The sequence below is a fragment of the Notamacropus eugenii genome, chromosome 4, assembly GCF_028372415.1.
Source record: "Notamacropus eugenii isolate mMacEug1 chromosome 4, mMacEug1.pri_v2, whole genome shotgun sequence".
NCBI lineage: Eukaryota > Metazoa > Chordata > Mammalia > Diprotodontia > Macropodidae > Notamacropus > Notamacropus eugenii.
The window spans coordinates 6,727,835-6,744,965 of record NC_092875.1 but is presented as its reverse complement, the minus strand read 5'-3'; the positions used below and the strand labels follow the sequence as shown (position 1 = coordinate 6,744,965).

The following is a 17,131-nucleotide window of genomic DNA, read 5'->3' as shown; positions in this document are numbered from 1 at the left end:
AGTGCCTTCCCTTTGTTATTTCCTATTTGTCCTATATACAGCCTATTTGTACACACTGTTTCTTTTTTGTTGTTGTTGCCTTCTCCATTAGAGTGTTAGGTCCTCAAGAGAGAAGACCTTCTATATTTAACACTTTGTACAGTGCCAAGCACATTGAGATGCTTATTTAATCTTTGTTGAATAATGGAATACATATTACAATTTCCCAGAACTGAATTTCACTTGTGGTACTAAAAAACTGAATTAGTGGCCTTTGTTGTCATTCCATTCTGTGGTCACATAGTCATCCTTCTAAATAAGAAGAGATGAACTTTGTTGTGCTGGATTCACATCTATTCAATGCAATTGCCAGTTCCCTGAGAAAGGGTTATAGGAAAACAAGTGTCACCAGTTCATTTATAAACTGGGATATGGGTTTAGAGTGAATTGATTAATGAGAAACTGCATCACTAAAATTTGGGAGGAAATATCCCAATATAACATAATTCTTTAGAACTCAGAATGAGAGTTAAGAGGGAAATTACTGTCTGGTAGAGACGTTATGCAGGCTGGTCATTGCCTTGCTTGTCACTTAGTATTGGATATTTTATTCCCCAACTGGCGTTATGCAGACTAGTTAGTAGACTAACCCTAAATGCATAGTTTTCTACAAATTGTAGCTAACATTAAATGAAATTAGATGCCTTTGGAGGTAATAGGTTGCCATGCACTTGGTGTTTAGGATAATGACTGCAAGTTATAAAAATGATTCCTATCAGGATACATGCATAACTACTAGATGATACCTGAGGTGCTTCCCAACTCCAAGACTCTGTGAAAGAAATGAAAATTATGAATTTCACATGCAGACTGACAAATATTAGGAATTAACAATACAACATCACAGTATAAAGTCTGAAAGAACTTCATTATCTATCTTGTTTGACTCATTCTCAGAGTATATCTTAACTACACTGTTTCTAATATGTGGCAACCCATTCACTATTACCTGCCAAGAATGAGGTAATAAATAATCTTTGTCTCCCATTGAGGTTTCCTCTGATTTTCTCGTAACTATTTCATGTAATGCCCAAACCACAGCATAAACAGTATTGTAGATGGTGTGACTCAAACCAGACATGGTCATGTCAAAAGAGCACAGCGGCAAAGTCTCCAAGGAAGCATTTGATGAACAAATCTCTTGCTCTGGGTTTTTGGGTGGATCTGGGCAGCCAAAAGCTGAGAGCCAGAATTCCCTAAGTAAAACGTCATCTGGGTATTTAGAAGGTGTAACTCTCTTAAGAAAGGTCTTGAATCCAGGAATTTCACTAGTCAAGTATGAAAACACCAGAGCCCCTTGGAATGCATAACCTTCAACAAAGAAGTGTCTCACGGTTATGTCCCAGTGAGAGGTGGCAATCCACACCTTCCTTACTGGGAATAAAGGAACTTGTGAGTATCTCATAATCATTAGCTAATCTGTGTCACCGTGGATGACAATCACCTTGGTTGATGATGCTATGATCCTAGGCATAAAATTCTCATGGGATTCCATATGTCTTCTCTCACTGACAGAGACCTTCTCTGTGAAGGATGTGCATACATCATTCTTTTCCATTTCCCTTCTTATTTTCCAGAGGAATTCCTCACCTCTCATGTCATCTGAAACAATCAGTCCTATCCAGTTCCATTCAAAATATACCATTAAGCGAACAACACCTTGGTGAAGAGAAGAGTCTTTGGGGGCCATCTGATACAGGGAAGGAAATTTGATCTTGTCATTAAGAATGGTATCAAATGGACCATAGCTGATCTGGATGAGAAAGAAGCATAGAATGATTTGAGCCATGGCAATGGTGACAGAGGGATAGGTAGGTGGCACAATGGATAGAGTGCAGGACCTGGAGTGGGGAAAGCTCCTTGTCCTTAGTTCAAATATGGCCTCACCAATTTACTAGGTATATGACCTTTCATAAGTCAACTTAAACCTCTTTGTTTAGGTTTCCTTATCTGTAAATTGAGTCTGAGAAGAACATAGCAAATCATTCCATTGTCTTTGCAAAGAAAACTCCAAATGGGATCATAAAGAGTAGGACATGACTGAAAACAACTAAACAAAAATGGTGAAAGAATTGAAGCAATATGAAAATTCTTAGCAGGTCATTGTTGTTGATAGGAAAAATTATGTAGATTTTAGTACACAGTTTGTTATAGGTGGTATTTTTATCTCTGAAAGTCTATTTCTCTCTCTCCTCTCTCTCTCTCTCTCTCTCTCTCTCTCTCTCTCTCTCTCTCTCTCTCTCTCTCTCTCTCTCTCTGCCCTCAAAAAGACAATGGTTTATACTATTGATTAGAAAAATGCAAATTAAAACAACTCTGAGGTACCATACCACAATTATCATACTGGCTAAAATGACAAAGCAAGAAAATGATAAATGTTGTTCTAGGTCTGTGTTCCAAAGAGATCACAAAAATGTTAAAAGGACCCAAACAAAAATATTTGTAGCTACTCTCTTTGTCGTGACAGAGAATTGGAAATAGAGGGGATGCCCATCACTTGGAGAATGACTGAACAAGTTGTAGTATATGAACGTTTAGGATTACTACTGTATCATAATTAATCATGAGCAGGCAGACTTCAGAAAAATCTGTATTTTCATAAACTGATGCTGAGTAAAGTGAGCAGAACCAGAGGGACATTGTATACAGTAATAGCAACATTGTGCAATAACTATCTTTGATAGGCTTAGCTCTTCTAAGCAATGCATGGATCTAATGCAAAGGACCTATTATGGAGAATGCTATCTACATTCTGAAAAAAGGATTGTGGAATTCCAATGTAGATTGAAGCTTACTATTTGCTCTCTTTCTCTCTTTTTTGTTTTGTTTCTTCTTTCTCATAGTTCATTCCATTGGTTCTAATTCTTCTTTGCAACGTGACTAATGTGGAAATATATTTAATGTGAATGAAAACATAGAGCCTATATCGGAAAACATGCCATCTTGAGGATAGGGAGAGGGAGAGAGGAGGAAGGGGGAAAAAATTTGGAACACAAAAGTTTGTGCAACTGAATGTTGTAAACTAAAAATTGATTAATTTTAGAAAAATCAGGACTCTGAGAATGGAAAAGGACCTTAGTGGAATACAAAACACTACAGATATTTGGAAAATGAATTCCAACTCTTAGTAATCATTAAGTGCTTACCCTGTTTCAGACATGTTCCTAAATATTAAGATACTAATACAAAAACCAATATAGTCCTTCCTTCCAAAAGTCGGTATTTATATTGGAGAAGACAAGCAGGCATAATGAAATATTGCACTGAAATGAATGTTTCGTCTCGGGAGACATTGGGATGGTGGGTGAAGACCTGGAGCAACTTATTATCTTATTCTTTACATGAATAGTCACGTATATTTCATTATTGTATGTAGTGGAAAGCAAGAAAGAACTGAGGAGATGAATCCAACAATTAATAGTGTCTGGGAGATACGTGTAGGATCTAGTTAGGGTTAGATATGGAATTACCTATGAGAATCCATAATATGCGATTTCTGATTGAAGGTTATATGAGGGAAAAGGCGTAGGATATATATACCTGAAGAACAGTGTAGTTAGTCTGCATTATTGTGATATCATGTTTGTAATTTTCTTTTAGAAAAACTGCTACCCAACACTGCTGCCCCCGTTCAGTGCTGAAAGGGTTGACCTCTTTATTTAAATAATCGAAACATAAGGTTTTATTTTTACACCTATTGAATTTTTCTCTTTAAAGATCAGAACAATACCGTAAACTGTGAGATTCATTTGTCAACCAGTGTGTTAGTAGTAAGCCCCAATCCTTATCTCATTTGCATATTTCACAACAATACCATCTCGACCTTCATCAAAGGCATGAACGAAAATGTTAAATAAACTAGAGCCAAGAAGGGATCCCTCAGATGCTCCATCAGTTACTTACTGTGACATTAATTTTGCACGATTAAAAATTGTGCATTAAAATCGACCAATCAACCAACTATAATTACTGTAAAGACTGCGTATCTACTTCTATTTTTTTATATTATACATTCCTTAACTATCTCTTTAAGAATAACGTCATGTAGTTTATTAAATATGTTTGCTCAATTTGAGAGTGTTTTTTTCATAGCATGGCTTCTTTTGAAACTAAGTAGGCTCCATTTTTCATATTTAATCTGATAGAAAGACTACTCAGTGTTTGTTATTAGCTATTAATACCACTCAGACTAACCTTTCTATATACTCTTTACGTATCATTATTTTCACACTTTTCGTTTTCATGTCCATTGTTTTGAATACCAATTGTCTGTGTAAAAATTGTTCTCTTGAAAGGAAAAATAACACACAATACATTCTTAAAATTGATAAATAAATAAATGCATAAAATTTACTCTAGATTACATTCAAATTTTATGTGAGCTATTTTTGAGGCAAAAGCATAAGCTATAACATGACAATTATATGCATATGTCCCCTTCATAATTTTCTGGCTCTCAACTCTGCTCTGAAATCATATAACTAGGCTTTGATTCCATCTTAACCAGAAGAAAAATGAATAAGTTCATTGGCCAACAAAGGTGAATTTTATATGTATTATATAATGTACACTACAGTAATACGTACTACATAATTTCTTTCATCTAGAATTGTAGTAACATTGTCCAAAAATTAAAGAAGTCTATTTTTGACTTAACCTGTTTTGGATGAAACCATGTTGACAGTTTGTAATTACTGATTGTCTTTCTAGATATTCACTATCTGTTTAATTCTCCTTTCTAGAATTTCCCCCAGGATTTAAAGTCAAGATCATTACCACAGAGATTTAATCTCTTTGTACCTCTTAAATTTTATATGAGCACTTAGTAACAAATTAAATTTTAAAAACACTTATAAATTACAAGGCATAAATACCCAAAAGACATGAAACAAGAGGCACAGTGAGATGGTGGATTAAGGCAGGAACTTGCTAAGTTCTCCAAAATTACTCTCCAAAAACTTTAAAGTAAAATGTCAAAATGAAATCTGGAGTAGCAGAACAAACAAAAGGATGGAATTTAACTGTTTTGTAGCCCAAGACAACTTAGTAGGTCGACAAGAAAATTCTGTTCACTTTGAATGGATTAATCTAGGTGGTCTAAGCAGGCCAACATCAGTCCTTGTCCCTGTAAGCCAGAAGTGGGGCCCCCATACCAGGCACAAGCCAGCAGCAAGGTCTAGTGCTTCAAAGCCAGTGCAATCCTTGTGGGCAAGTGAATCACTAGCATTGAGTCCTGGAGCTCTCAGTCCACAGATGGTAAAGGGGCTGAATACCTGATCAGAAAAAGATCACAGGGGACAATTTTCTGGTGCTGGCTGCAGGGCTCTTGCATTGACCAAATGGGGATCCGAGTCAGAGACCTGGGTCACAATTCCTGAGTGAGAAGGGGATCTAACACACTAGAGCGTGCAGTCACAAGAGAGTAGGAATATTGATTACAGGTCCAGAAAACAAAAGAATGGAGTCACACAGACCAGAGCACAGGTCAGGAGACAAGTGAACACACCACTCCTTAAAATATACAGCCTTAGAAGAACCAAAAAATTACAGGTCAGCAGAATAAGCTCTGAACACAGCAACACAAAAATTCTGATGCTTGGGCCAGTGCCCCTTCCACACCAGGAACAGAGCTCAACTTTAACACAAAATTAAGTCAAGAAATAGATTAGAAAAATAAATATAAACAGAGAACCTGACTATAGATAGTTACTGTGGTGACAGGACAGATCAAAACCCATCTCAGAGGAGGACAACAGGATCAAAATGGCTAAATGCGAAGCCTCAAAGGTTTATTCTTTAATGGCTCATTGAATCCAATCAGGATGAGGGATGCTGTTATCTCTCTTCTTTCCTGTGTCTTCCATACTTCTATAACTTCTTTTTGCACCATTTTCCTACCCTCAAGTGTTATATGTACTGCAGACAAGCTAGAAGCTTTCCCAATGAGATTAAAAGTAAAGCAAAAAAAAATTCATTTTCTCCACTATTCTTCAATATTTTCATAGAATGTTAAATTTAGAAAGAAGACAAGAAAAATAAATTCAAGGAATTAGAACTAGCAATTTTTTTTACAGGATGACTAATACGGAAACATATTTTGCATAATTGAACATCTATAACGTGTATCATATTAATTAAGCTCTCAGGGAGGGAGAATAGAAGAGAGAGTGAATTTGGAACTCAACTTTTGAAATAAATGAATGCTAAAATTGCTTTTATATGAAATTGGGGAAAATTTTATTCAGAAAAGGTATTCCATATGCAAAAATACTGTGATTGTGATGTTTCTTATGCCCTCTCATAGATCCTTATTCAGAGGAGATATGAGTATGTACACTAAATATTGACACATCTAGCTAAGAAATGTAGGAATGACTGTACAAGCAATAAACCTGAAATTCATCTTAATAGTCACATATCACCCAGTAAGATATGCTCTTAAGGGCTTATAAACGGTTTTAAGGGTTGTTAGTATCACATACTCCTTTTCGTTTTATCACTCTTTTATGACTTATTGAATGTAATCAGGAAGGATACTGTTCTCTCTCTTCTCTTCTGATCTTTTCATATTTCTATGGTTCCTTTTTGTTTCTTTTTCCTACGCCCCCTTACTTTTTTTTGTTGTTTTTGACTCAGCACTGGCCCCTTCCAGTCTAATTCTCAGTCAGTTACCAAATAAGAATTTAAATATTCCTCCTGTTTTTAAGATAAAAGCTCAACATGAATTCCTGGAAAAGCTAAAATTTATTTTCAGAATCGAAGTGATAATGAAAGAATAAGTAAAGAGATGAGAGTAAAGACAGAAAATTATGACGTGAAAACTAGTTAATATTTAGGTAAAAGATGCATAAAAACGAAGAAGAAAATAACAGCTTAAAAACAAAATTGGCTAAATGTGAAAAGAAGTTACAAAATATAACTAAAGAAAGTAATTTGTTACAAATTAGAATTTGGCAACTGTACACTAATGACTTTAGGAGACATCAAGAAACAATAAAAAAAAGTCAAAAGATGAAAAAACTGGAAGAAAATCTGAATTATTTCATCAGAAAAACCAGTGACTTGGAAAAATAGCTCCAGGGTAGGTAATATAAGCATTATTGGACTGTGTGAAAGCCAGGATCAAAAAAAGAGTTCAAACATCATATTTCAAGAAAACTATTAAGGAAAATTTCCATAGTAATTTAGAAGCATTGGGCCAAAAAGAAATGGAAAGAATCCACTATCCATCTCCGTACTGCAAAATGAACACTGACAAGCATATTACAGTCAAATTCTAGAGTTAAGCAATCAAAGACAAAATATTTCAAGAAGCCAGAAACAAATTTTGCAATATCCTGGAACCAATGTCAGTATCACAGAGTTAGCTGCTCCCATGTTAAAGGAGTAGACAATTTGCAATATGACATTCGAGAATGCAAAAAGACTTAGGATTATAACCAGGAATAACGTAAGCAGCAAAACTGAGTTTAATCATTCCAGAGGGAAAAAATGTTATTTAAGAAAACAGAAAATTAAAGATATAAGAAAATTTTCAGGCATTCCTGATGAAAGACCAGACCCAAATAAAACATCTGACTTTCCAATACAAGACTCAAGTAAAGCTTAAAATGGCAAACTTGAAAGAGAAGTAATAAAGGAATCTAAAAGGTTAACTTGTTTCACTTTCCATATGGGAAGATGATACAGGTAACTTCTGATAACTTGATCATTATTAGGGCAGGTAGGAGGATTCTACATGAACAAAGGGTTTGTGAATGAGTCGATTGTGTCCTTATAATGAAAAATGGTTGGGTAATAGAAATGGATGCCCTGGGAGATGGAGAACAAATGGGGGAAATTGTCTCAAATAAAAAAGCACAAGAAAATCGGTTACAGTGGAGGGTAAAATGGTGAGGGAAGGAAATAACAATTGAATCTCACTCTTATCTGAATTGATGGAAAGATGGAAGAATTAATTTATACAACTTCAATTGGGTATAAAAATACATCTTACTCAACGAGGATTTAGGAGAGAAAGGGAAGGAAAAGAAAGAGAGCAATAAAGGAGGATTGATAAAGGAAGGAAGTGAAACTGAGGGAAATTTTCCAGCAAGTTTCTCTGACAAAGCCCCATATTTCTCAAATGTATGCAGAACTCAGTCAAATTTATAAGAACATGAGCCATTTACAGTTTTCAGAGTAAATCAAACCTGTCTATAATCATATAAAAATACTCCAAATCACTACTGATCAAAGAAATTCACATTAAAACAATTCTGTCATACCACTTCACACCCACAAGATTGGCTGACATGATAGGAAAGAAAAATGACAAATGCTGGAGGGGATGTGGGAAAGTTGGAGCACCCATCCGCTGATGGTAGAGTTATGAATTGATCCAAGCATTCTGGAAAACTTGGAAATGTGCCCAGGATCTATAAAACTATCCATAACCTTTGACTCAGCAATATTGGTACTAAGTCTATATCTCAAAAAGATTTTCTTTTAAAAGGAAACAGCCATATGTGTACAAAAACTCTTTTTATAGTTGTTGTTCTTCTGTTTCTCCTTCATTTTCGAAGAGGCCCATAACATCAGGGAAATGATGACATGACTTGCTCTTGACTTTGATTTGAGTGAGGGAGGGCTGTGCAGGTCAACAGCAACACTTTCTCCTCCAGAGCCATCTAGGTCCAGTGACCAGATATTCATCAGGATGAATGGAGATGGCCCAGGATTCAATGTGGGACCCTGTACTTTTTAGGCTAAGGCTTTTTCATGTAGTCACTTAGAGGGAGGTAACACTCATTCAGTGACTAGGCCTCTTTAAGAAGTACTCAGGGGATGGCCCCTATAATTAGAAAAAAAAAAACCAAGCTGGGAGGGCAAGACTTTCAGGGTTGCTGTTCCAAAAAGAAGCAGTTATTATTAGCATTCACTCTAAGCCAGGAGGGTCCAAAAATCAGCCATTAAGTGGAGATTGGGTTTCACAGTGCACTGGGTTTAAGCTTTTAGGAAAGAAAGAAGGAAAGAAAGAAAGAAAGAAAGAAAGAAAGAAAGAAAGAAAGAAAGAAAGAAAGAAAGAAAGAAAGAAAGAAAGAAAGAAAGAAAGAAAGAAAGAAAGAAAGAAAGAAAGAAAGAAAGAAAGAAGGAAGGAAGGAAGGAAGGAAGGAAGGAAGGAAGGAAGGAAGGAAGGAAGGAAGGAAGGAAGGAAGGAAGGAAGGAAGGAAGACAAGAAAGAAATCTTGCCAGTAAACCACAAGTTAACTGAGAAGCTTCTGGTCATCAAAATTTACCTTCCTTTACAGAGGAGAAGGAAGGGGAGAGGAAGAGGGAGAGGAGGAGCTGAGTTCCTCAGCTAGCTGAGTCCCCATTCAGGTCCCTCGGTCTTCTCACACTTTATGTTTGGCCTTCGTTTTCAGAGGACCATGACATCAGGGACATGATGACATTACTTGCACTTGACTTTGATTTGAATGAGCGAGGGTTGTGCAAGGTCACCAGTCTCACTTTCTCCTCCAGAGCCATCTGGACTCAGCGACCAGATATTCATCAAGATGAATGGAGATGGCCCCAGATGCAATAAGAGACCCTAGCCTTTTTATTCTAAAGCCTTTTCAGTTACTCAGAGTTACGTAGCACAGAATCAAAAATCAAAGGAATGCCTGTCAATAGAGTCAGGACTGACCGAGCTGTGGTATATGATTGTGATGGAATATTATTGTGCTTTGAGAAATAATTCACAGGACGATTTATAAATATCTCAGAAAGATTTAAAAGAATTGATGCATGATGAAGGGAACAGAATCAGAATGATCTTACGATCCAAGGACATGTCCTTGTCATCAAATGATCCATGATAAAAAATGCTATCCATTTCTAAAGAGAGAATTGATGAACTCTGAGTACTGACTGAAGAATACTGTTTTTATTTTATTTCACTTGCTTTTTCAGTGCGTTTTTTTGCCATAGTGCTAATAAGTAAATGTTCCACATGACTTCATGTGAATAATTAATATCATATTATATGATTTCTCAGCGGATAAGGAAAGGTTACAAGAGTGAGAGTCAAAGTTTTAAATGATGAATTTTTAAAAATGCAAATGTAATTGAGAAATATTTAAGAAAATATATAAAAATACAAAAAGAAATGAAGACAGATAAATACATCCTAATACTGCACACAAATGGTCCAATGCTCCTCTGCTGCTCTCAGGCAAATGGAGAACATTTCAAATAGAAAGCATCACTTAATACCATGACAAACTTTCGTAACTCTCTTTGTTTAACATAATTCTGACCTACTGATGAGGTTTTATTAGTTGTAGTCAGCCACTACTGAGATATAATGTCTATTCACAAAGAGGCGTCAGAAGTTTTGCCCAACTAGATGATATTCCATGTCCCTACATTCAGCCAGAAGATTGGTTCCATCAATACAAAGGATGCTTATCAAGCTCACAATAAGACGTAGGCCAGATCTTATCAATCACAAGCATTGTTGTATGATATCAGAAAATTAGACATGTACTCACACAGCAACCTGTGAAGAAATAAACTCATTTGAGGAAGCAGACACTTTCTTCCTCTCCTGTCATGTTATACCCATTGTGATCAAGAACAAAAGAAATCCAGATGGAGACACCAATCTACCTCTTTCATATCTAGGATTTTTTGCTGCTATATCATTTGACAAACAAAGATGCAAGGTGAGGCCTCTTACATGGATATTATGATTTAGGGGTTTCACTTTGGTTTCCAAATCCCAGTCTAGAGTGAATCTCTCTGCCCTTTGAGCTTGGAGCTTTTCATTTTTACTCTGGTCTCCAAGTGGATATAAGAAATTTCTGTAATTCCAGTGCTAGCAATACCACAAAGCTCCCTCTAGACACTCATCCAAACATCCTAAATACTGAATCTTGGTCTGTGGAATCATTGGAAATAAATAATATTGAATGAAGCTCTGAAAATTTCAAAATAAGAAGGGTGCATGTAAATGGAGAGAGACTGTCTTTCCACTTTTGACATGAGTAATTCTATACTTAAAACTGGTCGCTATTTTATTTAAATCAAGGACTCCTATTTTCCTTTATCTCTGTCCCCTTAAGCCATAGGAATCTATGTCCTGAACCAACAAAGAAGTCTGTTATATGCCTACCAAGCAATTATAAAGTTGTGTAAGCAACAAGGTTGAAAGGCAAATTAGCCCACCTTTCAGACTAGTGTTCAAAGGAGACTCCTTCCAGTGCCTAAAAGGTGAGCCACCCTCTGAAAGGAAATTCTTCATACCACAAGCATTTATGTGTTTTCTTTGCCCTTTAATAAAGTCACTCGGCTATCTGTGAGCAATGTGAGGAATTTACTCCAACACCTGCACATTTTTGAAAGTACTTATGTGCTCTTGGCAGAACATTGGAGTTGCTCATAAAACCCACGCCTTTCAATCAAGAGCTCATGCTCATGCTTCCTTTTGTACATAACACTTTTTATCAGTAAATTTAGGACTGACATGAATGAACTAAATGACTTTGAAAAGTGAAGTACATAGAGTGAGATGTAATAGATTGATTGACCATTCAACTTGAAGTCCAGGCATATAAATTCTAATCTCTACTCTTGCACCAGTGAAATGTGTAATCTTGAGTGATTTTATTTTAATTTTTCCAATTTTCAACGACCTCATCTGTGTAATGGGTAGAACACATCCTGGTTTCTTCGCTTATCCTTTCATGGAATGAAAATTAAATAACCACAATTCTATTCTCAGCTTACAATCTGGGTGATTTTCCAACACAGGGTTAAACTGGTTTCAAGAAGACCTGAGATAAAATTCTACCCCAGAAACTCATAACTGTATAATCTTGGACAAGCAACTTAACTTTTGTCATTCTTAGTATCCTCCTCTGTAAAAATAAAGGTAATAATAAAGAGTCATACAAATAGAGTACAGGGAAAGAATAGAAGACGATGAGCATTGCTTGAACCTAACTCTCATCATATTTGACTCAAAGAAGATAATAACTATTCAGGTAGGTATAGAAATCTAACTTACCCTATAAGAAGTAGAAGGGGCAAGGGGAAAGAAAAGGGAGGGAATGGTTTGAAGGGAGGGAGGCAGTGTCAAAAGCAAAACTCTAGTGACTGGAGAGAAGGATAAAGGAGAGCAAAAAACATAAATCGGGGAAAATGAAATGTAGCGAAAGACACAGCTAGTAATCATAACTGTGAATGTGAATGGAATGAACTCTCCCATAAAACAGAAGCATATGGCAGAATGGATCAAAAGAACATAATCCTATAATTAGCTGCTTCAGGAAAACCTAGAAAGACTTACATGAACTGATGCTGAGAGACGAACAATGCCATCCACATTCAGAGAAAGAACTATGGAGTCTAACTGTGGATAGGAGCAGACTATTTGCTCTCTTTTGTTGTTGTTTTTTTTTTTCATGGTCCCTCCCATTGGTTTCTATTCTCCTTTATAACATGACTAACATAATAATATTTAATATGAATATATAAGTACAGCCTATATCAGATTGCATATTGTCTTGGGGAGGGGTGAGGGAAGGGAAGGAGAGATAATTTAGAACTCAGTCTTGTGGAAGGGAATGTTGAAAACTAAAAATTAATTTCAATAATGAGGGTAACATGAGCACTTTATGGATTTGTTTTGAGATCAAAATACGTGTGTAAAGCACTTCTTAAATGCTGGTTATAATTGTTGCTGCCATTTTATTTTTCATGTTTATTTTGGTTTACAAATATATAGAATACATCAGTTTCAATATGACTCACCTGTGGAAACTTGTAGAGGTCAAACAGAGTCCCCATCTGGACCGACAGAGCTGATGTGGCTCCTCCAATGACAGCCATAGACTTGTCCTGTCCCATGCAGCTGTAGTTAGGGATGAACTGGTCCAGCCCAGACAGCCAGCACAGGGAGCTCTCCAAGGTCCTCTCATCACTATGGTAGGTGTTGTAGAGGTGGAATCCCAAGGAAATGTTGGGCAACAGATTGGGGTTCCTGTTAATCTCCTCCACAGCAAACACTACAGCCAGGGCCTGCTGGTAATTTTTGTGCAGCCACCTGTGTGTGGGGAGGGGATAGGGGGGAGTGCCAAGTAATGTTAGTAAGCATTAAAAGTATGCTTCTCAGAATTCCTCAGCCATGTGAGTCAAAATTAAGGACTCCAACAGTTGTTGAGCTCATTTCTTTTGTATTAAAAATAACCTCCTCCAGGTATCTTGTTCCTATATCCTGCCCACTTCAGTTTCCTGAGATGGTGAGGACGATTGACTCTAAGTTCTCTTGTAACTCTGCTTTCCTGAGTCACTCACTCATTTCACAAATATATATTGAGTATCCAGTATACACAATATCATGTGAGGGATCTGCATGGTCCTTTACCCTGGAAGGGCTTAGGTATAGTGAAAAAGGCAGCAGACATGCCAAAAACTGTAAAGAGAAAGTGACAAGAGATATGTTAAAGGTTAATAACACTAATATTTAAGAAAGCTGAGCAGAACGATTCCCTAGCCCTTTGAAGAAATAAGAGAAACATTCATGGAGGGCACCATGGCCCATAAAAGGGGAAATACATGGGTATTTGGGGAAGAGGAAATAAGCTCACACAGCTGTGGGAATAGGAGGTACTCCTTCTCTGGGCCTCCGTATATTACTTAGGTTGTATATAAGATCTCCACTAAAAGATAAGATCCTGACTCAGTGTTCCCTCCTTGCTCATTACCTTTTTTTTCAATGTAGGGACTGAGAAGAGTAGAAAAGCAAAGTGATTCAATGATTGTGACTTAGTAGCAGATCTTGAATTAGTAATCCAGTAGCAAAGAAAAAAATACTTCTATTATTATCATAAAAGTTTTAAAGATATATCCAAACTCAGGAGATATCTCTAGTGCTTAGCACCACTCAGACAGCATAACCCTTTTTTCTTGGAGGCAGAAAGTGAACATGACAGAATCCTAAGTCCTGGCTACCTCACTTACCATGATAACATCCAAAGAACTTTTAATTCTGTCTTGAGATGTTACTTGTTGGTTTTCTGAGAATTTAAAACCCTGTGTCCATTCTTTCCATCTTCACTCATTTTCCTTGGTCTCAGAATCAAGGAGAACAGAAGGAGAGACCCTACCATAATGAAGAACCATTATTCTCCAGACAAAATTCAAAGATTGCATAGGGTTTAAAAGAACCTTTAACTTAGAATAGTATTTTACTTTAGTATTCCACCAAGAAAGAGTAGAATCTTCTTTTCCTTCTTATCCAAACCACCAATTTTCCAAATTAGCAAACAGTAAAGAAAGGAAAGAGAATAAGAAGAAGCAAATCAAAGCATTAAAAAGGTAACCAATGATGAAAATTGTTAAAGGATTTTATCTTTTAGAGAAAAACATATAGAAATAAACACTTTTTATTTATAAATGTAAAGAAAAGTATAAAGGGAAATAATCCAGAAGGATTTAAAAAGTGACAGCAGAAGGTAAAACAGATATGCAGAAACATTTGGCTAATGGAAGGTACAGAACAAGAGGTCAGAATATCCTTCTGCCAAAGAATTATCAAATGCATCTCATGGCCTGTCTCCCATGATCAGAAGAGGGTAAACTCATGTTCAGATGAGAGTAAACTCCTAACCTGCTTTGCTTCACATTGGTTTTGTCTGAAGCCCATAGTGTCTTAAATGGGAGTTTGCATTGCCACACGCAAAATTCATACTTTTTCACCTGTACAGGAAAGTGATGCAGTACAACGTTCAAAACTAGCGCCTGGCCATCATTACAAATATCAATACAACTTGTCAAAGTGTCAAGAAGGAAATCCTGTTCCACTTCTCTTGAATGTTTCCAGTTCAGCAAAACTGACTTAGAGAAATGAAAATAAATCTCTCATATCACCTGGAAAAAATCAGAATACTCTAGACATCGCCGAGCAATAGTATGCATTCCAATCTACATCCATTCTCAATCATCTCATTCGGCATTTCTTATAATCATATCCTGGGCATACTTCTCATTTTTAATAAGCATAAATCTACTGAGCCTGAAGTTTCAGGCTGAGTCCCAACCTGGTCTAGTCGGTTTTGTTTTGGTTCCTTAACCTGCTCTGACTATGAGGAATATGTAACTAGTGCCAAGAAGAGTAGAGGAAAATAATAAATTCACACCCACGTGAGAAAGATAACCTGATGCTATATTTTAAACTGGTAGTGGAGGAGGGAGAAATCTTCACCAAACAAGTATGTCCACGAATCCCTAAAAGGTTGTGCTCTCGTTATCTGAGGGGTAAATGTTGAGAGGAAATATGGGAGCTTTCATTACTGTGCATGGGATAGAGGTTTATCTTGCCCTGTATCAGTGCACTCACAGCAATAACTTGGGTTGAAACTGAAGAACTTTTTCTGATTCAGGGTAATTATTAACATCATTCCAGGGGTGATGAGGTGTTAGAACTTTCATTAATTCCACTGCTTGGATATTAACGTGAGATCAGGACAGGGAAGGCAAGGTGATAAAAGATACTCAGCACTGAGATTCCTGGCTATGGACCCTTTGAAGGTGAGTATGGAGAGGGCAGTAGAGTAAAGAGGTTTCCTCTGCTCACCTTTGCATAAAGTGGAATGAAAAATGGAATGAAAAAATTCAGAAAGAAGGGGTGGAGGTCGCCCACTATCTCATTTTGCATGGACTTGCCCTTTTACTCTATCTAGGAGAACCTAGTTTAGTCATCACATTGAAAATGAGGCAGAACAGATAGACACTTACTGATAAGGCTTACAAGCTTTGTTAGGAGGACTTTCAAACAGTTCTGCTCCTTTTATAGTGTTCACTTGAACTGAGAAGAAAGATAAAAAGATCCCAATCACCAGGTCCCCATCTCTGGAAATAACAGGGTTATTCTGGTAGAAGCAAGGGAGGCTCTCTATTTTGCGTGCCAGTCCCGGAAGGAATAACACCAGTGATGTGAGAAGGGAAGAAGGCAGATGAGAAACATATTTCTGTAAATGGAGCAACATCGCTGAGAATTAGTCAAAGTTCCAAGCATGAGGAAACCAAGAAGCCACTCAGATCAGAGCAAAATCAGCTGCCTCAGTTGGGTTTGATACAGAACTGTCCAGGATCAGAAATGACCTGTCCTTCTATATATGCCCAGGTTCTGGTCTGCCAGTCACACCTAAGGAATCATAGTAGAATATTAGTCAGGCCCATGTCAAGACAAGGACAACAGCGTAAGACCAATTGAAGTTTTATAGTTTCACCAGCTCTGAGACTGAATTGTCTCCCAGCACCCTTATTGTTAGATACTGACATGTATCACACCTCCTATGCAGCCTCCACAGAGAAGTCTTGGTCCATGAAGAACTCTGGGGACTGGGTTGCCTCCGGCATCTCCAGCTGAGTCTCTGGATCCAAAGGGGGAAAAAAACTGAATGCGAAATAATGTTTTGGCCACTATCCCTTATTCCCGGAAGAGGCTAAAGTGCAGAAGTGACTTTCTAGGAAAGTAATTTCTGTGTCCTGGGTTCAGCAATGGCCGGTGGTGACTAAATCTCATGAAATATTCCCCAAAATTGAAAAAAGAAAACATCAGTGATCACAATTTCCCTTGTAGCCTGTAAGACTTACAATCTTGATATCCCCTGACTTAAGTGCACTGGGTTCAGTGCAAGCCTCATCCTCAAGACCCATTCTCAAGACTCAGTAATCTATTCTGAGGACCTATTCTACAACGCTCACAAACAGCCTCTCCTATTTCTCCCTTACTCCTTAAACAGACTCGTACTGTCCCAGTCTCAGCGATAACAGGGGCCTCATTAATTTGATAACAGAATTTCCCTTCCCAGTGACTAGCAACATAAACACATAGAGACTGATATTCACTGTCTGAGGAAGGCTTTAATGACAGGCTCTGGAAATATACGGTTTGTTCTTTTGATAATTACAGCAAAGAATTTAGAGCTGTCAGAGATCTTGGAGATAATTGATTTAACACCTTCATTTTACAGATAAAAACAACTGATGCCCATTCAGACCATATGGAGCAAATGAAAATTGATCTTTTGAATCCAAAGTTGATACTACTCTTACTAGC

General features: G+C 37.1%; 1 protein-coding gene across 1 annotated transcript in view; it reads right to left on the bottom strand.

Moving 5' to 3' along the window:
• Positions 1–16,728, bottom strand: part of LOC140502138 (vomeronasal type-2 receptor 26-like) — a 35,797-nt gene extending 19,069 nt beyond the window's left edge. Inside the window, 4 exon segments of the mRNA XM_072606488.1 lie at positions 989–1,792; positions 12,820–13,111; positions 15,805–16,037; positions 16,666–16,728. Of these exon segments, the coding sequence (XP_072462589.1) occupies positions 989–1,792; positions 12,820–13,111; positions 15,805–16,037; positions 16,666–16,728 (1,392 nt within the window).
• Between the last annotated feature and the right edge of the window lie 403 nt (positions 16,729–17,131).